The following is an 18,833-nucleotide window of genomic DNA, read 5'->3' as shown; positions in this document are numbered from 1 at the left end:
CCGTGAACCATGGCCGTTGAGCCTGCGCGTCCGGAGCCTGTGCTCCGCAACGGGAGAGGCCACAACAGTGAGAGGCCCACGTACCGTGAAAAAAAAAAAACCTCAAATGATACCAAAAAACTGTAATGAAAAAGGTAACACTCAAAATTCCACCACCAGGACAGAATTACATTTTAGTGACCATTTCTTCATGATCTTAGTTCTGAGATCTCTAGCTAGGCTGCAAACACACACACACACACACACACACACACACACACACACACACACACACACACCATATATTATATACATAATATATATTATATACACATACACGTTATAGTCAGATACACACACACGCATACGCACAGAGTTCATGCTTTGTACAGTTTAAGTATGCATGACTTTCAGTTACCATAGCATAAATTAACAACAGCCTTAACAAAAAGGTTCAGATTTCAGTTGTCATGGTATATTAACTGTGAGTAACTGCATAAACTACAAACTTTTCCCATGAGGATTTACATAAATCATTGTGTGAAAAATAGATGTGCATCATGATCAGTGACCAATCCTGTTACTTCTTTCAAAGTCTGTTGGTGATTGTTCAGGGCAAATCTGCTGGTTCAATTCATGCAGGCAGCAAAGCCTGGTTGGTTATGTTGTCTCCTTATTTCCCAGTGATAAACCCGCATTTTACAAAATAGACAAATGAAAATAGACAAATGAAAGAGGGAATGGCTCCTCCAAAAAAGTGAAAGTCCAACAAAGAAATGAAAAGTGATAATGCTGAAAGTGAAATTAAAATTGTTAATGAAGTTACAGAAGAAATAGCTGACCCTAGGAATGCTGACACTGCTGCTATTCAAGAGATTAGATATACAGCCAGAAGAACTGTGTGAAGATGAGACTTATTGATATAAATGTGAAAAGTTGTTAAGATAAATAGGATGAAGACATCCAACAGGAAGTTATGATGGCAAAACACTTCACTTTAAAGGAACTCTCAGAAATATTTCACAACACTGAAAGCACAAAGGATAAAATGTTAAGAGCTGGTCCAAACTTAGAAAGGAACATGACAGTTCACCAAGGCACAGGAAAGAAGCTCACTCAGTATTGTAAGTTATATGAGAAGAAAGTAGCAAGCACCATTTAAACTATTCTTTATGACTTTTTAAAAAACAAAACACTTTCATTCTCAGTGTTACCAATGTTTTAAATTGTAGTGTACTAAGTAAATATTTTTACTATTTTTAAATTTGTTTAAATATTAATAATTGACAGTAAGAGAGTTTTTAGGTTTGACAAGATTTTTAAAGGTCATAAAACAATCCTAATTATTCCCCTTGCTTAATGAAGATTGTTTTGCATGCACAGCATGCACTTTTTTATGACCTTATACTACGTGTAAAGCAAGACACACACACACAATTATAGTCCAAAAGTGGGTCTTGAGCTACTTGTACATCTGAGGTTTACTCAGGGATATTGTCATCAGAAGATTTTAAGTGATTTTTAAAAATCCAAGAGTTAAATAATCCAGAAGATGCACACATTAGTTTGCTACATCTCAAGAGAAAATAAAGAATAATGCACTAAAATCTTCCTATTAGTAAGGCTCAAATGAACTATTTTGAGAGTATAGATAAGTAATTTATTGGATGAATTTAAGTATCCCAGAGTTCTTTGTTCTGCTTTAAATGTTTATTTTTCTTTAAAGACTTAAGAGATAAAGAATATAACTTTTATCACATTTGGAAAAGTAGGTATTTAGCTTAAATAGTTTTCCATTAGCACTGAGGAAAAATTGTATATATTTATGAAAAAGCCAAAATACTATTTCCACAATAATAGACATTGCAATTTAAAAAATAGATTAGATTCAAAATCAGAGTGGAAATCTTATTACTTTAATATAAAAAAGTATATAATGAGCCACATGGGGTGTTGGCATAAACATTAATCCCCTTTCAAATCCTGATAAAAAAATTGTATTTCTTAATAATATGTTAGGCAAGACTTGAAATTTTCTCTAAAAAAAGATCTTTGTTATTTTTTCATTGTTTTACCAATGTTGAACCTACCCTTTCGAAGACTCCCACTGTCAGTCCGAACTTCTTTGACCCTTGGATGCATTAGAGGAGACATTGGCATCATGGGAAGATGTCCCTGTACATTTCCCCCATTTCCTGTTTCAAAATTATTTGGGAAAATAACCTGTAGAAAACAAAAACCCTCTGCTTTACACACAGATAAACCCACTGATCAAAACATAACAGAAAAAATGAGAAAGAAAGTCTTCTTAACTTTTTTACTGTTTTATTTCCCTGTCCTTCACAAAATATACCAACTTGCATAAAGTGCTCAGTAGTTAACATTGTTAAAGATATGTAAAGAGTTCATCTCACTTAATCTTATAATATATCTAATAAAGTTTACTGACCACTAGAAGTAAACCTATGAGGTTGGCACTGCTATTCTTCACTTATGGATGAGAAAACCGAGGCTCAAAAATGTGAAATCTGCCCAAGGACACACTACTACTAAATATTAGAGCAAGGGCTTCAACCCAAATCCTTCTCTTTTAAGTTCATAGCTTTTTTTTCCACTTCCCAATGGATTCCATAATGGAAATACTGATGAATACTGAAGATTGCCCAATTAATCACAGTCTGCTGCAAAAGACCAAAGAAGCATGGAAGAGAAGCTTTAAGAAATCATCTTTTCAGTTCTTCCTAGTCTTAAATAGATCTTTCAGTTATTTGAGATTAGGGAAAAACTCAAGATTAATGAAGTATAAGGAGACACAGAAAAGCAAAGAAGGATGTATAGACAGGAGTTTAAAAAGAATAACACAGAGGTGAAGGGAAAAAACTCAATTTCTCATGATACTAAACTGTTAAATGTGCAATTTGTGTGCATTAGGCAGAAGCTTTTGATCTTTTTATTGTAAATACTACTAATTAGAAGTGTTTAATTCTTTATATGGATATTTAAAAAAATTAAAAATGATGGGATTAATGGTTTTTTAGATCTGATACTGAAAGCACAAGCAACAAAAGAATAGATAAACTGGATATCATCAAAATTTTAAACTTTTGTGTTTCAAAGGTCATCATCAGGAAAGTAAAAAGACAACCCATGGAATGGGAGAAAAGTTTTACCAATCATATATCGGATAAAGGAGTGTATCTAAAATATAGAAAGAACCCTATAACTCAAAAATAAAAAGACAACCCAAATAAAAAATGGGCAAAGGATCTGAGTAGATATTTCTCCAAAGATGATAAAGAAATGGCCAATAAGCACGTGAAATGATGTTGAACATCACTAGCCATCAGGGAAATGCAAAAAAAAAAAAAAAAACCACAGTGAGATAATACTTCATGCCTACTAGGATGGCTAGAATCAAGAAGACAGATAATAAGCACTGGAGAGGATGTGGAGATATTAGAATCTTTATACACTGATGGTGGGAAGGTTAAATGGTACAGCAACTTTGGAAAACAGTCTGACGGTTCCTCAAAAACTTAAAGAGAGTTACTATATGGCCTAGCAATTCCACTGCTAGCCATATACTCAAGAAAAATGAAAACATATGTCCACACAAAAACTTGTTCATGAATGTTCATAGCAGCATTATTCATAATAGTCAAAAGGTGGAAACAACACAAGTTTATCCATTGATAAATGAATAAACAAACTGGTATATCCATACAATGGGATACTAGTAAGCTGTAAAAAGGAATGAAGTGCTGATACATTCAACAACATGGATGAACCTAAAATCATTATGCTAATAAAAGAAGTCAGTTATACTCAGCCATAAAAAGAAACGAAATTGAGTTATTTGTAGTGAGGTGGATGGACCTAGAGTCTGTCATACAGAGTGAACTAAGTCAGAAAGAAAAACAAAATACAATATGCTAACACGTATATATGGAATCTAAAAAAAAAAAAAAAAAGGTTCTGAAGAACCTAGGGGCAGGACAGGAATAAAGATGCAAATGTACAGAATGGACTAGAGGACACGGGGAGGGGGAAGGGTAAGCTGGGACAAAGTGAGAGAGTGGCATGGACATATATACACTACCAAATGTAAAATAGATAGCTAGTGGGAAGCAGCCACATAGCACAGGGAGATCAGCTCGGTGCTTTGTGACCACCTAGAGGGGTGGGATAGGGAGGGTGGGAGGGAGACGCAAGAGGGGGGAGATATGGGGATATATGTATAGCTGATTCACTTTGTTATAAAGCAGAAACTAACACACCATTGTAAAGCAATTATACTCCAATAAAGATGTTTAAAAAAAAAAAAAGTCAGTTTAAAAGGACCACATATTGTATGATTCCATTTACATGAAATGTCCAGAACAGGGAAATCAATAGAGATGGAAAGTAGATTACTTGGTTGCTTAGGGGCTAGGTCAAGAAGACAAAGGTTAGGGAAGTGATACGTAAAGTTTCTTGTTGAGGTGGTGTGTTCCAAAAGTGACTGTCGTGATGACTGCACATACCTATGAATATACTAAAAACCACTGAATTGTATACTTATGGGTGAATTGTATGGTATGGGAATCACGTCTCAATAAAGCTGCTTTCATAAAATGATGGGATTATTAGCCTTGCCCTAACTCACTTCTTCACAGGTAGGAACTCTGTTTGCAGAAGCCTGGAGAGCCTCCCACAGCGCAGAATCATGACTCCATGCTAAACTCTCCAAAATCTGTTCTTCAATGCTGTTCAGGTGTTTCACCATGTCCCTGGAGAGTCCCTCCTCTGAGCGGATCACCACCTCAATAACCTGGAGAAGAGAAAAGTGAGAAAGTAATGTGGTCTCAAGCAGTCAGTTCTAGACTAGGCTTACATGTATGGCTAGCTCTGCTGTTATTAATGACACAGAACCAAGAATATCTTTGAACCATAGTTCTATGGCTTATTAATATATTTTTAATTTATAAAGAAGTTTTTAAGATTTTCAAAATACTTTCACATACATTTCTGGTTTTCATGTTTTATTTTATACATGGAAAACAGAGGCAATGATAGGTGAAAGTGGTCAACAGCCCAATAGTGGTAGAAGTCAGGTCTTGGGTTCCCAGTCCAGTGCTATTTTGAATTCACTGTCCCTTCTCAGACTATTCCTCCCAACAGCTCAAAAGAAAGAATGAATAACATATTTAAAAGGAACTTTGCTTATATACACTATAGTTCCATTTTAATAAGAGTAAATATCTAGAGCAAAGTCTGTAAGCATATATATAAAAATATTAATAGTGATTATTATTTGTAATTAGGATTATAATGTATGACTTTAATATCTACATTTGTGTGTATTTTCTGTTTTTCTTCAAGGAGTATGTATTATTTATGTGGTTAAAAAACAACATCATTGGGTTTCCCTGGTGGCGCAGTGGCTGAGAATCCGCCTGCCAATGCAGAGGACACGGGTTCGAGCCCTGGTCCAGGAAGATCCTACATGCCGTGGAGTAACTAAGCCCGTGCGCCACAACTACTGAGCCTGCGCTCTAGAGCCTGCGAGCCACAAATACTTAAGCTCGCGTGCCTAGAGCCCGTGCACAGCAACAGGAGAAGCCACCGCAATGAGAAGCCCGCGCACCACAACAGAGAGTAGCCCCTGCTCGCTGCAACTAGAGAAAAGCCCACACGCAGCAAGGAAGAACCAACACAGCCAATAAATAAATAAATAAATAAAAATTAAAAAAAAAATGAATTGTTATTAGGTGAGGGCAAAAACTAAACTTTTTCCTCAGATAAAACTACATATATTTCCTAAGGGAAAATCTGAAACACATACATAAACATTAAAGTAAATATAGAGAAGCAATTTTCCTTACAGAACTAAAAAGAATTTAAATTCCACTCAGTCAACAATTAAAATGGATAGGGTTTTCAGTGATCTGCATTTCTGTAACTTTAGGTATAAAAATTTAACTCATCAAACTAGATTTTCTATAATCAATAATTTGCAAGTAACACAGATGACAAAATATTAACTAAATTATGCCAACCAGTATAATAATAGCATCAGTCTTAAATTCAGACATCAGGTAACATTAAATGTTACTGCAGCTGTGACCTCTGTGTTCTGTAAGAAAAAGGTTCTAGCAGGTAAAAAAGGGTAAGTAAGTAAGATTCATCCACAATGAATTAGCTCAAATTTGGGGAAGGCGCACCTCCTGTTATTACAGCCTCATTAGCTAGACCGTGACCACAATTAATTTTAGACCTTTTCTTTCTCCTGAGAGAAAGAGTTTTTGTTCTTCATCATACATCTATTTAACAGGATTATGATTTTCATTCATAATATGGAAATCCAAACTTAACGACTTAGTTCCTGGCCACATTTCCAAGTCAATGATGGAAAAACTGAAGCTACGAGATTGGCTTAATTTACTGATCCCGTCTCTTCCTCTCCCTTTTGTCCTTGATTCCACCCTAAAAAGAATGCTTTCACAATACCTCTGGAAATATTTTCCAGACATCACTACAGCTCACTTCTTCAGCATTAAGACAAACAGAATGTTTACCTGAGGCACACCATAACAGAACTTTGCTCTCATCTCACCTTATAAAAATAAAATGGTCGCAGATTAAGAACTTGAATAATCCAGGGAAAAGTACGAGGTGAGCTATAGGCAAAGAGCACAATCTCCAAACAACAGGCCATCAAGGAATGATGAAATATATCCTGCTCTAAAAGAACCTTGGGGAAGAGAAAGACCACAGTTTAATAAATTTCTCAGCAATTTTAGCCTCTGCCATTATATAAAGAAGACTATAGAAACAAGAAAAAATAACTTATATCTTATGTAAGTTATAAACCATAACTTATATAAGTGCACATTATATTATACTAGATTACCAGAGATAAAAATCTGAGTTCTTAAACTGATAGTTTTCTTATAAGATATAATCTTGCTCAGTGACAGATGTTAAATTCAAATGAGGCATAAACAACAATCTACTTTGAAACTGGAGTAAATAATAAAATAATATTCCTGCCAAGAGAAAAGCACAAGAATTGGGTTCCTTTATTTAAATGACAGTTTTATGTCAATATGAAGGCAGTGTTTATTAATCAAAACACTAAAATCAAAGGTGTAGTATATCACAGCTAAGATTTTTAAAGTTCAGAGAAAGAAATATTTTACTAAGATAAAGTCTTGGGACTTCCCTAGCAGTCCAGTGGTTAAGACTCCATGCTTCCACTGCAGGGGGCATGGATTCGATCCCTGGTCAGGGAACTAAGCTCCCGATGCCACATGGCGTGGCGCAAAAAAAAAAAAAAAAAAAAAAAAGATAAAGTCCTATTTCACCACTGAGTTTAAAATTTAACATAAGTTTTCAGTTCTATAAATGGTGTTTGTTGCCATCCTTCTTTCAAATACCATTCCAAATCAACAAAGAGAATAAGCAATAGAAAATATCTTGGATAGAACAAGGAGTTAACTGTAACTGCCAACCATATATGAAAACTGAAACTGGATGAAAGGATGACAAATTACTCAGCAGAAAGTAGGATGGTCAAACAAGGGCCTGAAGAGAGACACTTAAAACAAATGAATCTGCTCCACTCGACTTGGGAAAAACACAGCAACTGAAGGCACAGGCAGAATGGAAAGTCCAGGTTAGGCAGTGCTGACATGGATGGGTGATTTTTAAGTTTTTGGTAGTCAGAAGTCCTCAGGTCCCCACCCAACATCCACTCTAAGGAGTCAGATGATAGGTCTCTAGTCTATCCCAACAAGGATCTAGAGAATTATTCTCTACAGAAACTGAACTAGAGAGAATCAGAGCTTGAGAACACCAGGTATAGAAGAGACCATGGTTTTAGGTGAAAGTCTGCAGACTGAATTGTGAGATCAAGTTTCCTTTCCTTGCTCTGCTCTGTAACACCAACAGCCAGGCAGATACTTTCCTAAAGAAACTGAAATATTCCAGAGAAGTCTTAAAGACACCAACAGTCGAGGGTCCCTATACTACATGATCACTTGAGGCTACTGGACTTTTATTCTCACTCTTGCACACAGAGCTTTGAGCCAAACTGTTTTGTCAACATAAGGGTTTTTGTTTTTGTTGTTGTTGTTGTTTTTGTGGTACGCAGGCCTCTCACTGTTGTGGCCTCTGCCGTTGCAGAGCACAGCTCCAGATGCGCAGGCTCAGCGGCCATGGCTCACGGGCCCAGCCGCTCCGCGGCATGTGGGATCTTCCCAGACCGGGGCACGAACCCGTGTCCCCTGCATCGGCAGGCGGACTCTCAACCACTGCGCCACCAGGGAAGCCCAACATAAGGGTTTATTAATGTCTCATTTTTAGTGATCATTCAAAAAGTAGACATTTGAGGAAAGCCTCCAACTGAAAGACAAAGGTGTAATCCAACATTTGAGGAATAATCCAACATTTGAGGAAAGCCTCCAACTGAAAAACAAAGATCAAAACAAATGGAAAAGAAACTCAGAGGAAACAGAGACAACGCAGGCATCAAAAGAAAACCTCAAAGAAATCTAAATTAACCTCAAAGAATAAGTCTTAGAAATGAAAATACAGCTAAAATAAAAAATTCTTTAGAATTGGATGGTGAAAAATTGAGTAAATATCCTTAGAAGTAGAACAAAAAGACAAAGAAACAGAAAATAAGAGGATTAATCCAGAAGGTCCTTTATCTGAATCATAAAAGCTCCAGAAAGATAAAATTGTGGGCAATACATTATCTAAGAAATAATGCAATAAAATGACCCAGAACTGCAGGATGTAAATTTCTGGACTAAAAGAGCAACTCTGTAGGAATGCCCAACACATGAATGAAAAGACCCACGATTAAGGCACTCTATTATAAATTTCAGAACATTAGTGATAAAAGAATGATAACTAAGATTCCAGAAAGTAAAAACAGGTCACATACCAATACAAAGAATTAGAATGCCACTGGATTTCTAATTAGCAATACTGGAATCTAGAAGATAATGGAGCAATGCCTTTAAAATCATAAAATTATACACAGACAACTATTAATCAAGTGTGTCTAAAATAAAGACATTCTGGACTTCCCTGGCAGTCCAGTGGTTAAGACTCCATGCTTCCAATGCAGGAGGTGTGGGTTTGATCCCTGGTCAGGGAACTAAGATCCCACATGTCACGTGGTGTGGCCAAAAAATTAAAAAAATAAAAAATAAAATCAAATAAAGACATTCACGCAGTTTTAAAAAAGACACTTAAGGCAAGGCAAGGTAAGGTTTCCACGCTATACTTGAGCTGATAAAATGTCTATACCACTGGATTGTGAAATTATGTATGTATAATGTAATACCTAGAGCAACCAGTAAAGAAAAAATCTATACAAAGATACACAGTCTAAAAATGCTCAAAGTGACCCACAGGAAGCTAGGAAAAAGAAAACAGAAAACAAAATATAAAATGGCAGACTTATGCCCTAACAAATCAATAATTAAATTTAATAGGTAAATTAAATTTACCTATTAAAACAAAAAGCCTGACACAGTAGATTAAAAAAAACATGACAACTATATGCTGCCTACAAGAAACTAATTTCAAAGGGTGTTACAGGTAGATTGAAAGTAAAAGAATGGAAAAAGAGGGCTTCCCTGGTGGCACAGTGGTTGAGAATCTGCCTGCTAATGCAGGGGACATGGGTTTGAGCCCTGGTCTGGGAAGATCCCATATACCGTGGAGCAACTAGGCCCGTGAACCACAACTACTGAGCCTGTGCATCTGAAGCCTGTGCTCCGCAACAAGAGAGGCTGAGATAGTGAGAGGCCCGCGCACCGCAATGAAGAGAGGCCCCCGCTTGCCACAATTGGAGAAAGCCCTCGCACAGAAATGAAGACCCAACATAGCCAAAAATAAATAAATTAATTAATTAAAAAAGAAAGAATGGAAAAAGATATACAGGCATACCAGGTTCCAGACCACTGCAATAAAGTGAATATGCAATAGAGCAAATATCGCAATAAAGTGAGTCACACAAATTTTATTGGTTTCCCAATGCATATAAAAGTTATGCTTACACTATATTATAATCTATTAAGTGTGTAATAGCATTATGTCTAAAAAATAACTTAATTAAAAAGTATTTTATTACTAAAAAAAATGCTGACCATCACCTGAGGCTTCAGTGGGTCGTAATCTTTTTGCAGTAGTAAAGATCACTAATCACAGATCACTATAACAAATACAATAGTAGTGAAAAAGTTTGCAATATTGCTACAATTAGCAAAATGTGACACAGAGAAATGAAGTGAGAAAATGCTGTTAGAAATATGGCACCAATAGACTTCATGCAGGGTTGCTGCAAACCTTTAATTTATTAAAAAGTCACTATTTGTGAAGCACAAAAAAGTGAAGCACAATAAAACTAGGTATACCTGTATAAACATCAGCCAGATGACTTCAGAGCAAAGACAATTACCAGACTCAGAGAGGGATGTTCTGTCATGATAAAATGATTAATTAACCAAGAAGACATAGTAATCCTCAATGTCTATGCATCAAACAGCAGAGCTTCAAACTATATGAATTTAAAAAAAATCTGATAGAACTGAAAGGAGAAAGAGACAAATCCACAATTTTATTTGGAGACTTCAATACCTTTCTCTCCTCTCAATAACTGATAGAACTAAACCAAAAATTAGCAAGGATACAGAAGAATTCAACACCATTAACCAACAAGATAGAACTGACATTTACAGAACACTCCACCCAAACAACAGCACACATTCTTTTCAAGTGCCCAGAACATTTACCAAGAAAAACCGTACCCTGGGTCATAAAATAAACCTCAACAAATATAAACAAAAAGAACTCATAAGAGTGTATTATAAAAGTTTAGATATGGAAAACAAATTAGTGCCTAAAGAGGCTGTGTGTCACTTAAAAAGGGGTGGTATGAGGGAGATCTTTGTGGCGAAAGAACAGTTCTGTGTCTTGATTTTGGTGGTGGTTACCTAATCTACACATGTGATATAAGGGTAAAGAACAAGACACATACATTGTTCTAATGTCAATTTCCTGGTTTTGATATACTATGTAAAATGTAACCACTGGGGGCAAATGGATACATGGGATCCCTCTGTACTACTTCTGCAACTTTCTGTGAATCTATAATTATTTCAAAATAAAAAGTTGAAAATTTACTTCTTTCTCCAGAAGCTATGGGAGCATATGCTCTATCAAGTGTTAGTAAATCATGAAAAAGAAAGACGTGGAATCCAGGAAAAATGGGGAACCAACACAGAAGAAAACTTCCATGGTGCAAACACAAAGAAATTTTATTACACTAGTTAAGCAGCACCTCCAAACATCAACTTGTTCTTACTGGAATTGAAGGTCAGAAGGCTCCAAGAGTGACAAGAGAGAGGAGGAGGAGGAAACAAAGATCATATGATAAGTTTGACTTCTTAGAAAAATTCCTTTACATAGCTATTGGAGAGAGTGATCAGACTTGATCAAATGTCCAAAGAAAATGAAGCAAAAAAAAAAAAAAAAAAAAGCCATCAACATTTTATTCCTCAAAACTCCCTGAGTGGTATGCCTAGATATCTTAATTATCAGTTGGTTTAATAGTTGGGGGATTTCATTATTAGCGAGCTAGGAATGAAGGACAAAAAAACCGACCAAAGGGAAAGGATAATGATGGTGCAACAAAGAAAAATTTTACATATTTCACATTTCTGCCTAGAGGTGGCTGGCACTGGGTGTGCCAAAGACAACTAAGGCCAAGTAATATGTCATCATGGGTAAGTTTGCCATTAACTGCTGAGCCCCACAATGAACTACAGAGGCTCTCAACACATTGCTTCCAGGCTTAGGTTCTGTAGACCTTGCCAGTGGCTGGGAGAGTGAATTTACTTACTGACATGTCCATTCCATGAAGTCTTCGTGTCTCCTGAACCATTACAGTCTCTAATATTTTATAATACAAAATTTCTGCAAGCTTTAGTCTGTTTACAGCAAAATCTATGGGAGGAAACAAAGGGAAAACATGTGCTAAATAAATGTAGCTGTTAAGAACTAAAGAACAAAACTTATATAAGCTTCAATCAGGTATATTAAAAATTGCAGGGAAAGAAAAAACTTGAGTTTCTATTTTTCTTGGAACAATCTATCTACTTTCAATGCTTTATCAATTTCAGTTTTGTCTTCTTACCTATGTGAGACCCTGGCTGTTCATCTGTTGATTGGGTATAGTGTTGGCAGAAAGTCTCTCCTATTACTTTCACTGTTTTCATAATGTTTTCCATAGGATTACGCATACAAGACCTAAAAAATACAAAAGGAACCTAATTAACAGAAAAAAAATTCCAGAGTACCAACATTTCTTCATTCAAGAATTAGTCTAGTTTTTAGTGACCGAAGTCCTATTCTCAGGTGTAAACCTAGATATGTAAACACAGCATATTTCAAACCAGTCTACAGCCTTTAAATAAAATCATTTGGCATATTATTTTGGAATTTCAACAGTAGGGGAGTCAATGTTCTCTCTATTATGCTTCTATTTATGTGAAATTCTAAAAAGACAAAATTCTAAGGACAGAAAACATATCAGTGGTTTCCAGAGGCTGGGGATGGCATAGGGATTGACTACAAAGGGGCATAAATTTGGGGGGACTGTTCTATGTCTTGATCGTGGTGGTGATGGTTATACAAGCGTATACATTTGTCAAATCTCATACAACTGTACAGTAAAAAAGATGACTCTTGTATATAAATTATACTTCAATAAACCTGATTTAAGAAATATTTCTTCATCTGATTTAAGACAATGATAGGCAGCATTTATGTATATATTGTGCTGGAACAATAAACTGCATTTAGTTCTTATCAAAGCCAAAAGAATAACAAATAAAAAAAATGTAGCATTAAAAAGGAAGATGAAAAAAAAAAAAAAAAGGAAGATGGACTTCCCTGGTGGCACAGTGGTTAAAGAATCTGCCTGCCAATGCAAGGGACACGGGTTCAATCCCTGGTCTGGGAAGATCCCACATGCTGCAGAGCAACTAAGCCCGTGTGCCACGACTACTGAGCCTGCGCTCTAGAGCCCGTGCTCTAGAGCCCGCAAGCCACAACTACTGAAGCGCGAGCGCCCTAGAGCCTGTGCACTGCAACTACTGAGCCCACGCACCACAACTACTGAAGCACTAGCACTCTAGGGTGCACATGCCGCAACTACTGAGCCCGAGTGCTGCAACTACTGAAGACCGTGCGCCTAGAGTCCATGCTCTGCAAAAAGAGAAGCCACCGCAATGAGAAGCCCGCATACCATGATGAAGAGTAGCCCCCGCTTGCAGCAATGAAGACCGAATGCAGCCAAAAATTAAAAAAAAAGACATTTGGCAAGAAGCAATTAATCCTGTTACTTTTATATTATTAACTCTGTTACCTTTCTATCAATAAAACACAGAATACAGGTCTTAATTCAGAAATGACAAACAAATCCAAGACTGTGAGAAACAATGTGATTTTACCAAAGCCAAATAACTAGTGCAGGGTTCAGAATTCCCAGTCCCATGTTCAAAAAGAAAAGCATCATGTGCAGCATCATGTGCCATGTAGCATACATGGCAAAAACATTTTATGTTCTTATCAAGTTCTTCTAATGCAAAGCTGTGCCTCTTGAGTTATATTTTCTTCCAACTAGGTTGTCTTTTTAAAATTTTATTATGTAGTAAAAACACGTAACAAATTTACCCTCTTAATTTTTAAGTGTACATTACTGTCAGCTATGTGCATGTTATTGTATAGTGATCTCTAGAACTTTCTCATCTTGCATAAATGAAACTCTATACCCATCAAACAACAACTCCCTGTTTCCCCCCTCCCCCACCCCCTGGCAACCACCATGCTACTTTCTGTTTCTATCAGTCTTATTACTTTAGATACCTCATATAAGTGGAATCATGCAGTATTTGTCTTTTTGTGATTGGCTTATTCCACTCCGTATAATGTCTTCAAGATTCATCCATATTGTAGCATATGACAAGGTTTCCTTCTTTTTAAGGCTAAGTAATATTCTGTTGTACATACCACATTTTCTTTATTCATTCATTCATCAGTGGACATTTAGGTTGGTTCTATATCTTGGCTCTTAAGGGTAATGCTGCAATAAATTTGGGTATGCAGCTATCTTTTTGAAATCCTGTTTTCAACTCTTTGGGATATATACCCAGAAGTGGGATTGCTAGGTCATAAAAATTCTATTTTTAATTATTTGAGAAATCTCCATACTGTTTCCCATATCAGCTACACCATTTATAATCCCACCAATGGAGTGCCAATTCTGATACTCACCAACACATTTGTTATTTTCTGTTTTTTTGATAGTGGCCATTCTAACGGGTCATATCTCATTGTGGTTTTAATTTGCATTTACCTGATAACTAGTAATGTTGACAATTTTTTCACATGCTTGTTGGTTATTTGTATGTCTTCTTTGGAGAAATGTCTATTTAAGTCTTTTGCCCCTTTTTCAAATCAGGTGTTTGTTGTTTTTTTGTTTTGTTTTGTTTTTTGTTGTTTGAGTTGTAGGAGTTCTTTATATACTCTGGCTATTAACCCCTTATCTGATATATGGTTTGCAATTACTTTCTTCTATTCTAGTAGGTTGCCTTTTCATCCTACTGATTATTTTCGATTCTGTACAGAAGTATTTAAGTGGGATATAGTCCCATTTTTCTATTTTTGCTTTTGTTATCTATACTTTTGATGTCACATGCAAGAAATTACTGCCCATTATAGTGTCATAAAGCTTTTCACCTATGTTTTCTTCTAGTTGTACAGTTTCAGGTCTCATGTTTAGGTTTTTAACAAATTTTGAGTTAACTTTTGTACATGGTGTAAGATAAAAGTCCATCTTCATTCTTTTGCATGTGTATATCTCAAAGAGATATTTGCATACTCAAGTTCACTGCAGCATTACTCACAACAGCCAAGATGTGGAAGCAACCTATATGTCCACTGATGAATGAATGGATAAACGAAGTGTGGTATGTATATATATACAATGGAAAATTATTCAGGCTTAAAAAGAAGGAAATCCTGCCATATGCTACAGCATGGATGAACCTTGAAGATATGATACTAAGTGAATTAAGCCAAACACAAACAAATACTGCATGATTCCACCTATAACAGGTATCTAAAGTATCTTTTGTATATGGTGTAAGATAAGAGTCCATATTCATGCTTTTGCCTGTGGATATCTGACTTTCCCCATAGTGTAGTCTTGGCACCCTTGTCAAAGATCATTTAATGATATACGTGAAGGTTTATTTTGGGACTCTAGTCTATTCCATGTCTAGTCTACATGTCTGTCTTTATGCCAATACCATACTGTTTTGCTTACTGTAGCTTTGGAATGTGTTTTGAAATCAGAAATGTGAGGCCTCCAGCTTTTTACTTCTTTCTCAAGATTATTTTGGCTATTAAAAGTCCTTCAAGGGCTTCCCTGGTGGCACAGTGGTAGACAGTCCACCTGCCGATGCAGGGGACACGGGTTCATGCCCTGGTCCAGGAAGATCCCACATGCCACGGAGTGGCTAGGCCCGTTTGCCATGGTCACTGAGCCTGTGCGTCCGGAGCCTGTGCTCCGCTATGGGGGAGGCCACAACAGTGAGAGGCCTGTATACCGCCAAAAAAAAAAAAAAAAAAGTCCTTCAAAATTCCTTATGAATTTTAGATTTTTTTTTTCTATTTCTGTAAAAATGCCATTGGGAATTTGATAGAGACTGTACTGAATCTGTAGATTGCTTTGGGTAATATGGACATTTTAACAATATTAAATCTTCCAATCCATAAACATGGAATGTCTTTCCATTTATTTGTTTCTAGGTTCTTTGTCTTTTGCATTCTATGTTTTCTTCCTTCCTTCCTTCTCTTGTGCTTTAAAATGTCTGCAAGATGCTTTGCCATTTCTTTTTAACTTGTTCATGCTAAATGGATAGTTCAGTTCAGATCTATTTATTCAAATGCTATGAGGGTAGATCTTTATGAGTCTTCCTACTTTACCTGCAATCTGCTTACCTTCTGAGCTGTGGTTGAGGCTGGGGATTCTTCTGTCCACTTTTCTATAGACTGAGGATTGGGGACTAGGGGGAGGACACAGATGTGCTATGTTCAGCTTTTGTTAAAGGACCAGGGCTTTGCTTTCTCTTCTGAGATTTAGTTAAATGTCCCCATTCCAGTGTTCACTATACCTAGGTCAGGGATATCTTCTAGTTCTATGAAGATCTCTCCCCAAATAAGCTAGGAACCTTGGGAAATGGCAGGCCCTGAGAATTTTTCATACTTCTGCTATCTTGGTGGTATACAGGGGCTTTCACTTGGGGAGGTTTCTATGACTTTTTACTCATCTGCGTACTCACTCCATTTGTTTCTCTCCACATCTGGGGTATTAATGAGTATTTTCAAGATCCTATCAACAGGACTTCCCTGGTGGCGCAGTGGTTAAGAATCTGCCTGCCAATGCAAGGGACGTGGGTTCGAGCCCTGGTCCGGGAACATCCCACATGCCGCGGAGCAACTAAGCCCGTGCATCACAACTACTGAGCCCACGTGCCACAACTACTGAAGCCCGCGCACCTAGAGCCCACACTCTGCAACAAAAGAAGCCACTGCAATGAGAAGTCCATGCACCGCAATGAAGAGTAGCCCCCGCTCGCCACAATTAGAGAAAGCCCACGCGCAGCAACAAAGACCCAACGCAGCCAAAAATAATAAATAAATAAATAAATAAAAAGATCCCATCAACACATCCTTTTCCCCCAGTAACGCTTCTTGGGGATGGACATACCAGAGCATCCATTTCCTTTCCTGACCACCACTTTGGAAAATTATAGCATGAAATCATATCCCTCTCCTCATTTGGTTTCTGCTGATAGACAGTCTGCTGATTTTTACTATTCTGTTATTTCATTAGGTATTAGGAAATAAGGTTCTCTAATCTGGCCTCACTTTATCATCTTTACTACGAAATATGCTTCTTTTTCTTAGACAATTGCATAAAATTCCATTTTACAGCTGTACCATCAATATGTAACCAGTCTCCCATTTGATGGACATTTATATTGAACCCATTTAAAAACAATGTAAAAAGAAAAACAGTAATGCATAAATTAGGGGTGTTACCAGAATGGAATGTTGGAGCTAAATAAACTTTAAGATGCATTTAACCTTGAAAGTCTATAATAATATGAAATAAAATTTATATATAATTTTTAATAGGTACTTCTATCTGATTTTAGGTCAACATACTTTGTGATGGAAATGGTACAGTAAAACTTGCCAGATGTATATCCACTATCTCCAGAATTCGGAAATACTGAAAACAGAATGGAATACCGAATCTAATTTAAAAGAGACATTTGGAAAAATACTAGTATTGTACTCACTCAAAAATGTTTATAAGTTGTTCACTTGGTGCATTTTTCAGTCCAGCCACAATACTCTGTAACCGGCTCACACTTTGGGTGGCTGAAGCAACAGGAGTAATGACTGCTTCTTTTTCTCTTAAATATCGTCGTCCTGTCAGTGGTGTAGAAGGTGCAAATGATGTTTTCTGTCAGAAAAGAAAATTATGTGAGATTAAAAAGCTACCTTCTTCCCCATTATGTGTTTAATTCAGTACATATGCCATCTTCTCTTCATGTTTAGTAGGTTACTTTTTCCCCCTCTTCTGGTTACCCACCAAATTTTTAGCAATATTATGCTAATAACATCCTACCTTTGAATAACACTTTCCCAAAGTGCTTTCTATCCATAATCTCATTTTATCTTCATAACATTCATTTGAAATATAACAGGCACATTTTCATTTTACGTATGAGGAAACAGGCACAGAGAAGTTATAAAACTTGTTTAAGCTGACAAAGGTAATGGCAGAGCTGGGACTAAAACGTAGGTTTCTATCTTCTGGACCAGTGAATTTTCCATCAGAACTCATCCTCCAACCCACCTAACACATAAATACAGAATTAGGCCTTGGCTATTAACAATCAAATCCAGAGTTACATGGCTGAAGTTTGGGAAGAGCACATAGTTCGTCATGGGTAGGACAGCAAACTAAAGTTTAAAGCAAGAGAAGAGTGGCTAAGCTGATGCAAAGAAAAAACAGGAAGAAAGCATAAATCCTTCTTCATATCCAAAGACACATACTCTACTGAAAACCCAGGCATTCTGGGAAAATATCCAAATATGAAAAATTGCAAGAAATGAGGTAAAAATACTAAATGCCATAGTCTTGAAAGCTACCTTTAAGGCTTTCATGGAAAATATGGATTAGTAGAAGAAACTCAAGATTTAACTTGAAAGATGCTTCTGCCGTTAGTAGAATCACACACACAGAGAAAAAGATCATTCAAGACTGAGGCCAGGCTAGGTTAATTACTTTTTCAAAGTGTTGTTGAAGGTTACACTCCACATTAGTCTGTGCTGTCAGTTTCCCTAATGGGGCATCACCAGTGAACTTTCGAGGAGTTCCAATTTCCTCTTCTGCATCTGCTCCCAAAAAGATCCTCTCATCAAAGTCACCAACAGTTAAAACATATTCTTCATACTCCTTGTTCACTGCTTTGCTGAAAAGAGAATTATTTTAAGCTGCTAGAATAAAACTAAGTTACACAATGGATTTATCTTGACTTGAAGATAGATTTTGACTCCACAGACTAGAAAAGCTCATGATTTTCTAGTTTTTATTAACTTTGCCCTTCAAACAATATCAGAGGTTTCTATCCGATCACTGACATTCTTCACATTCACATACATGGCAATAAATTACTTTGAAAGGTGAGTGAAAAGAACATACACTTAATCTG

The 18,833-nt window shown here is 36.6% G+C and overlaps 1 protein-coding gene across 3 annotated transcripts in view; it reads right to left on the bottom strand.

The window, feature by feature from the left end:
* RBL1 (RB transcriptional corepressor like 1) overlaps positions 1–18,833 on the bottom strand; it is a gene marked incomplete at its 3' end in the record, with an annotated part of 75,483 nt that overhangs the window by 38,385 nt on the left and 18,265 nt on the right. For 2 of the 3 annotated variants that reach the window (XM_082645813.1, XM_082645814.1), the window contains exons 8-14: positions 18,407–18,593; positions 17,412–17,578; positions 12,173–12,285; positions 11,879–11,982; positions 6,575–6,712; positions 4,625–4,789; positions 2,070–2,202 (exon numbers count right to left, since the gene is read on the bottom strand). In XM_082645813.1, coding sequence (XP_082501939.1) covers positions 2,070–2,202; positions 4,625–4,789; positions 6,575–6,712; positions 11,879–11,982; positions 12,173–12,285; positions 17,412–17,578; positions 18,407–18,593 — 1,007 coding nt within the window. Of the gene's footprint in view, positions 1–2,069; positions 2,203–4,615; positions 4,790–6,574; positions 6,713–11,878; positions 11,983–12,172; positions 12,286–17,411; positions 17,579–18,406; positions 18,594–18,833 lie in introns of those variants that run through there. The other variant, XM_082645815.1, reaches the window with a different exon arrangement.

This window comes from Mesoplodon mirus (assembly GCF_964341445.2).
Source record: "Mesoplodon mirus genome assembly, chromosome: 15".
Taxonomy (NCBI): Eukaryota; Metazoa; Chordata; class Mammalia; order Artiodactyla; family Ziphiidae; genus Mesoplodon; species Mesoplodon mirus.
This window is presented reverse-complemented; position numbering and strand designations above follow the sequence as displayed.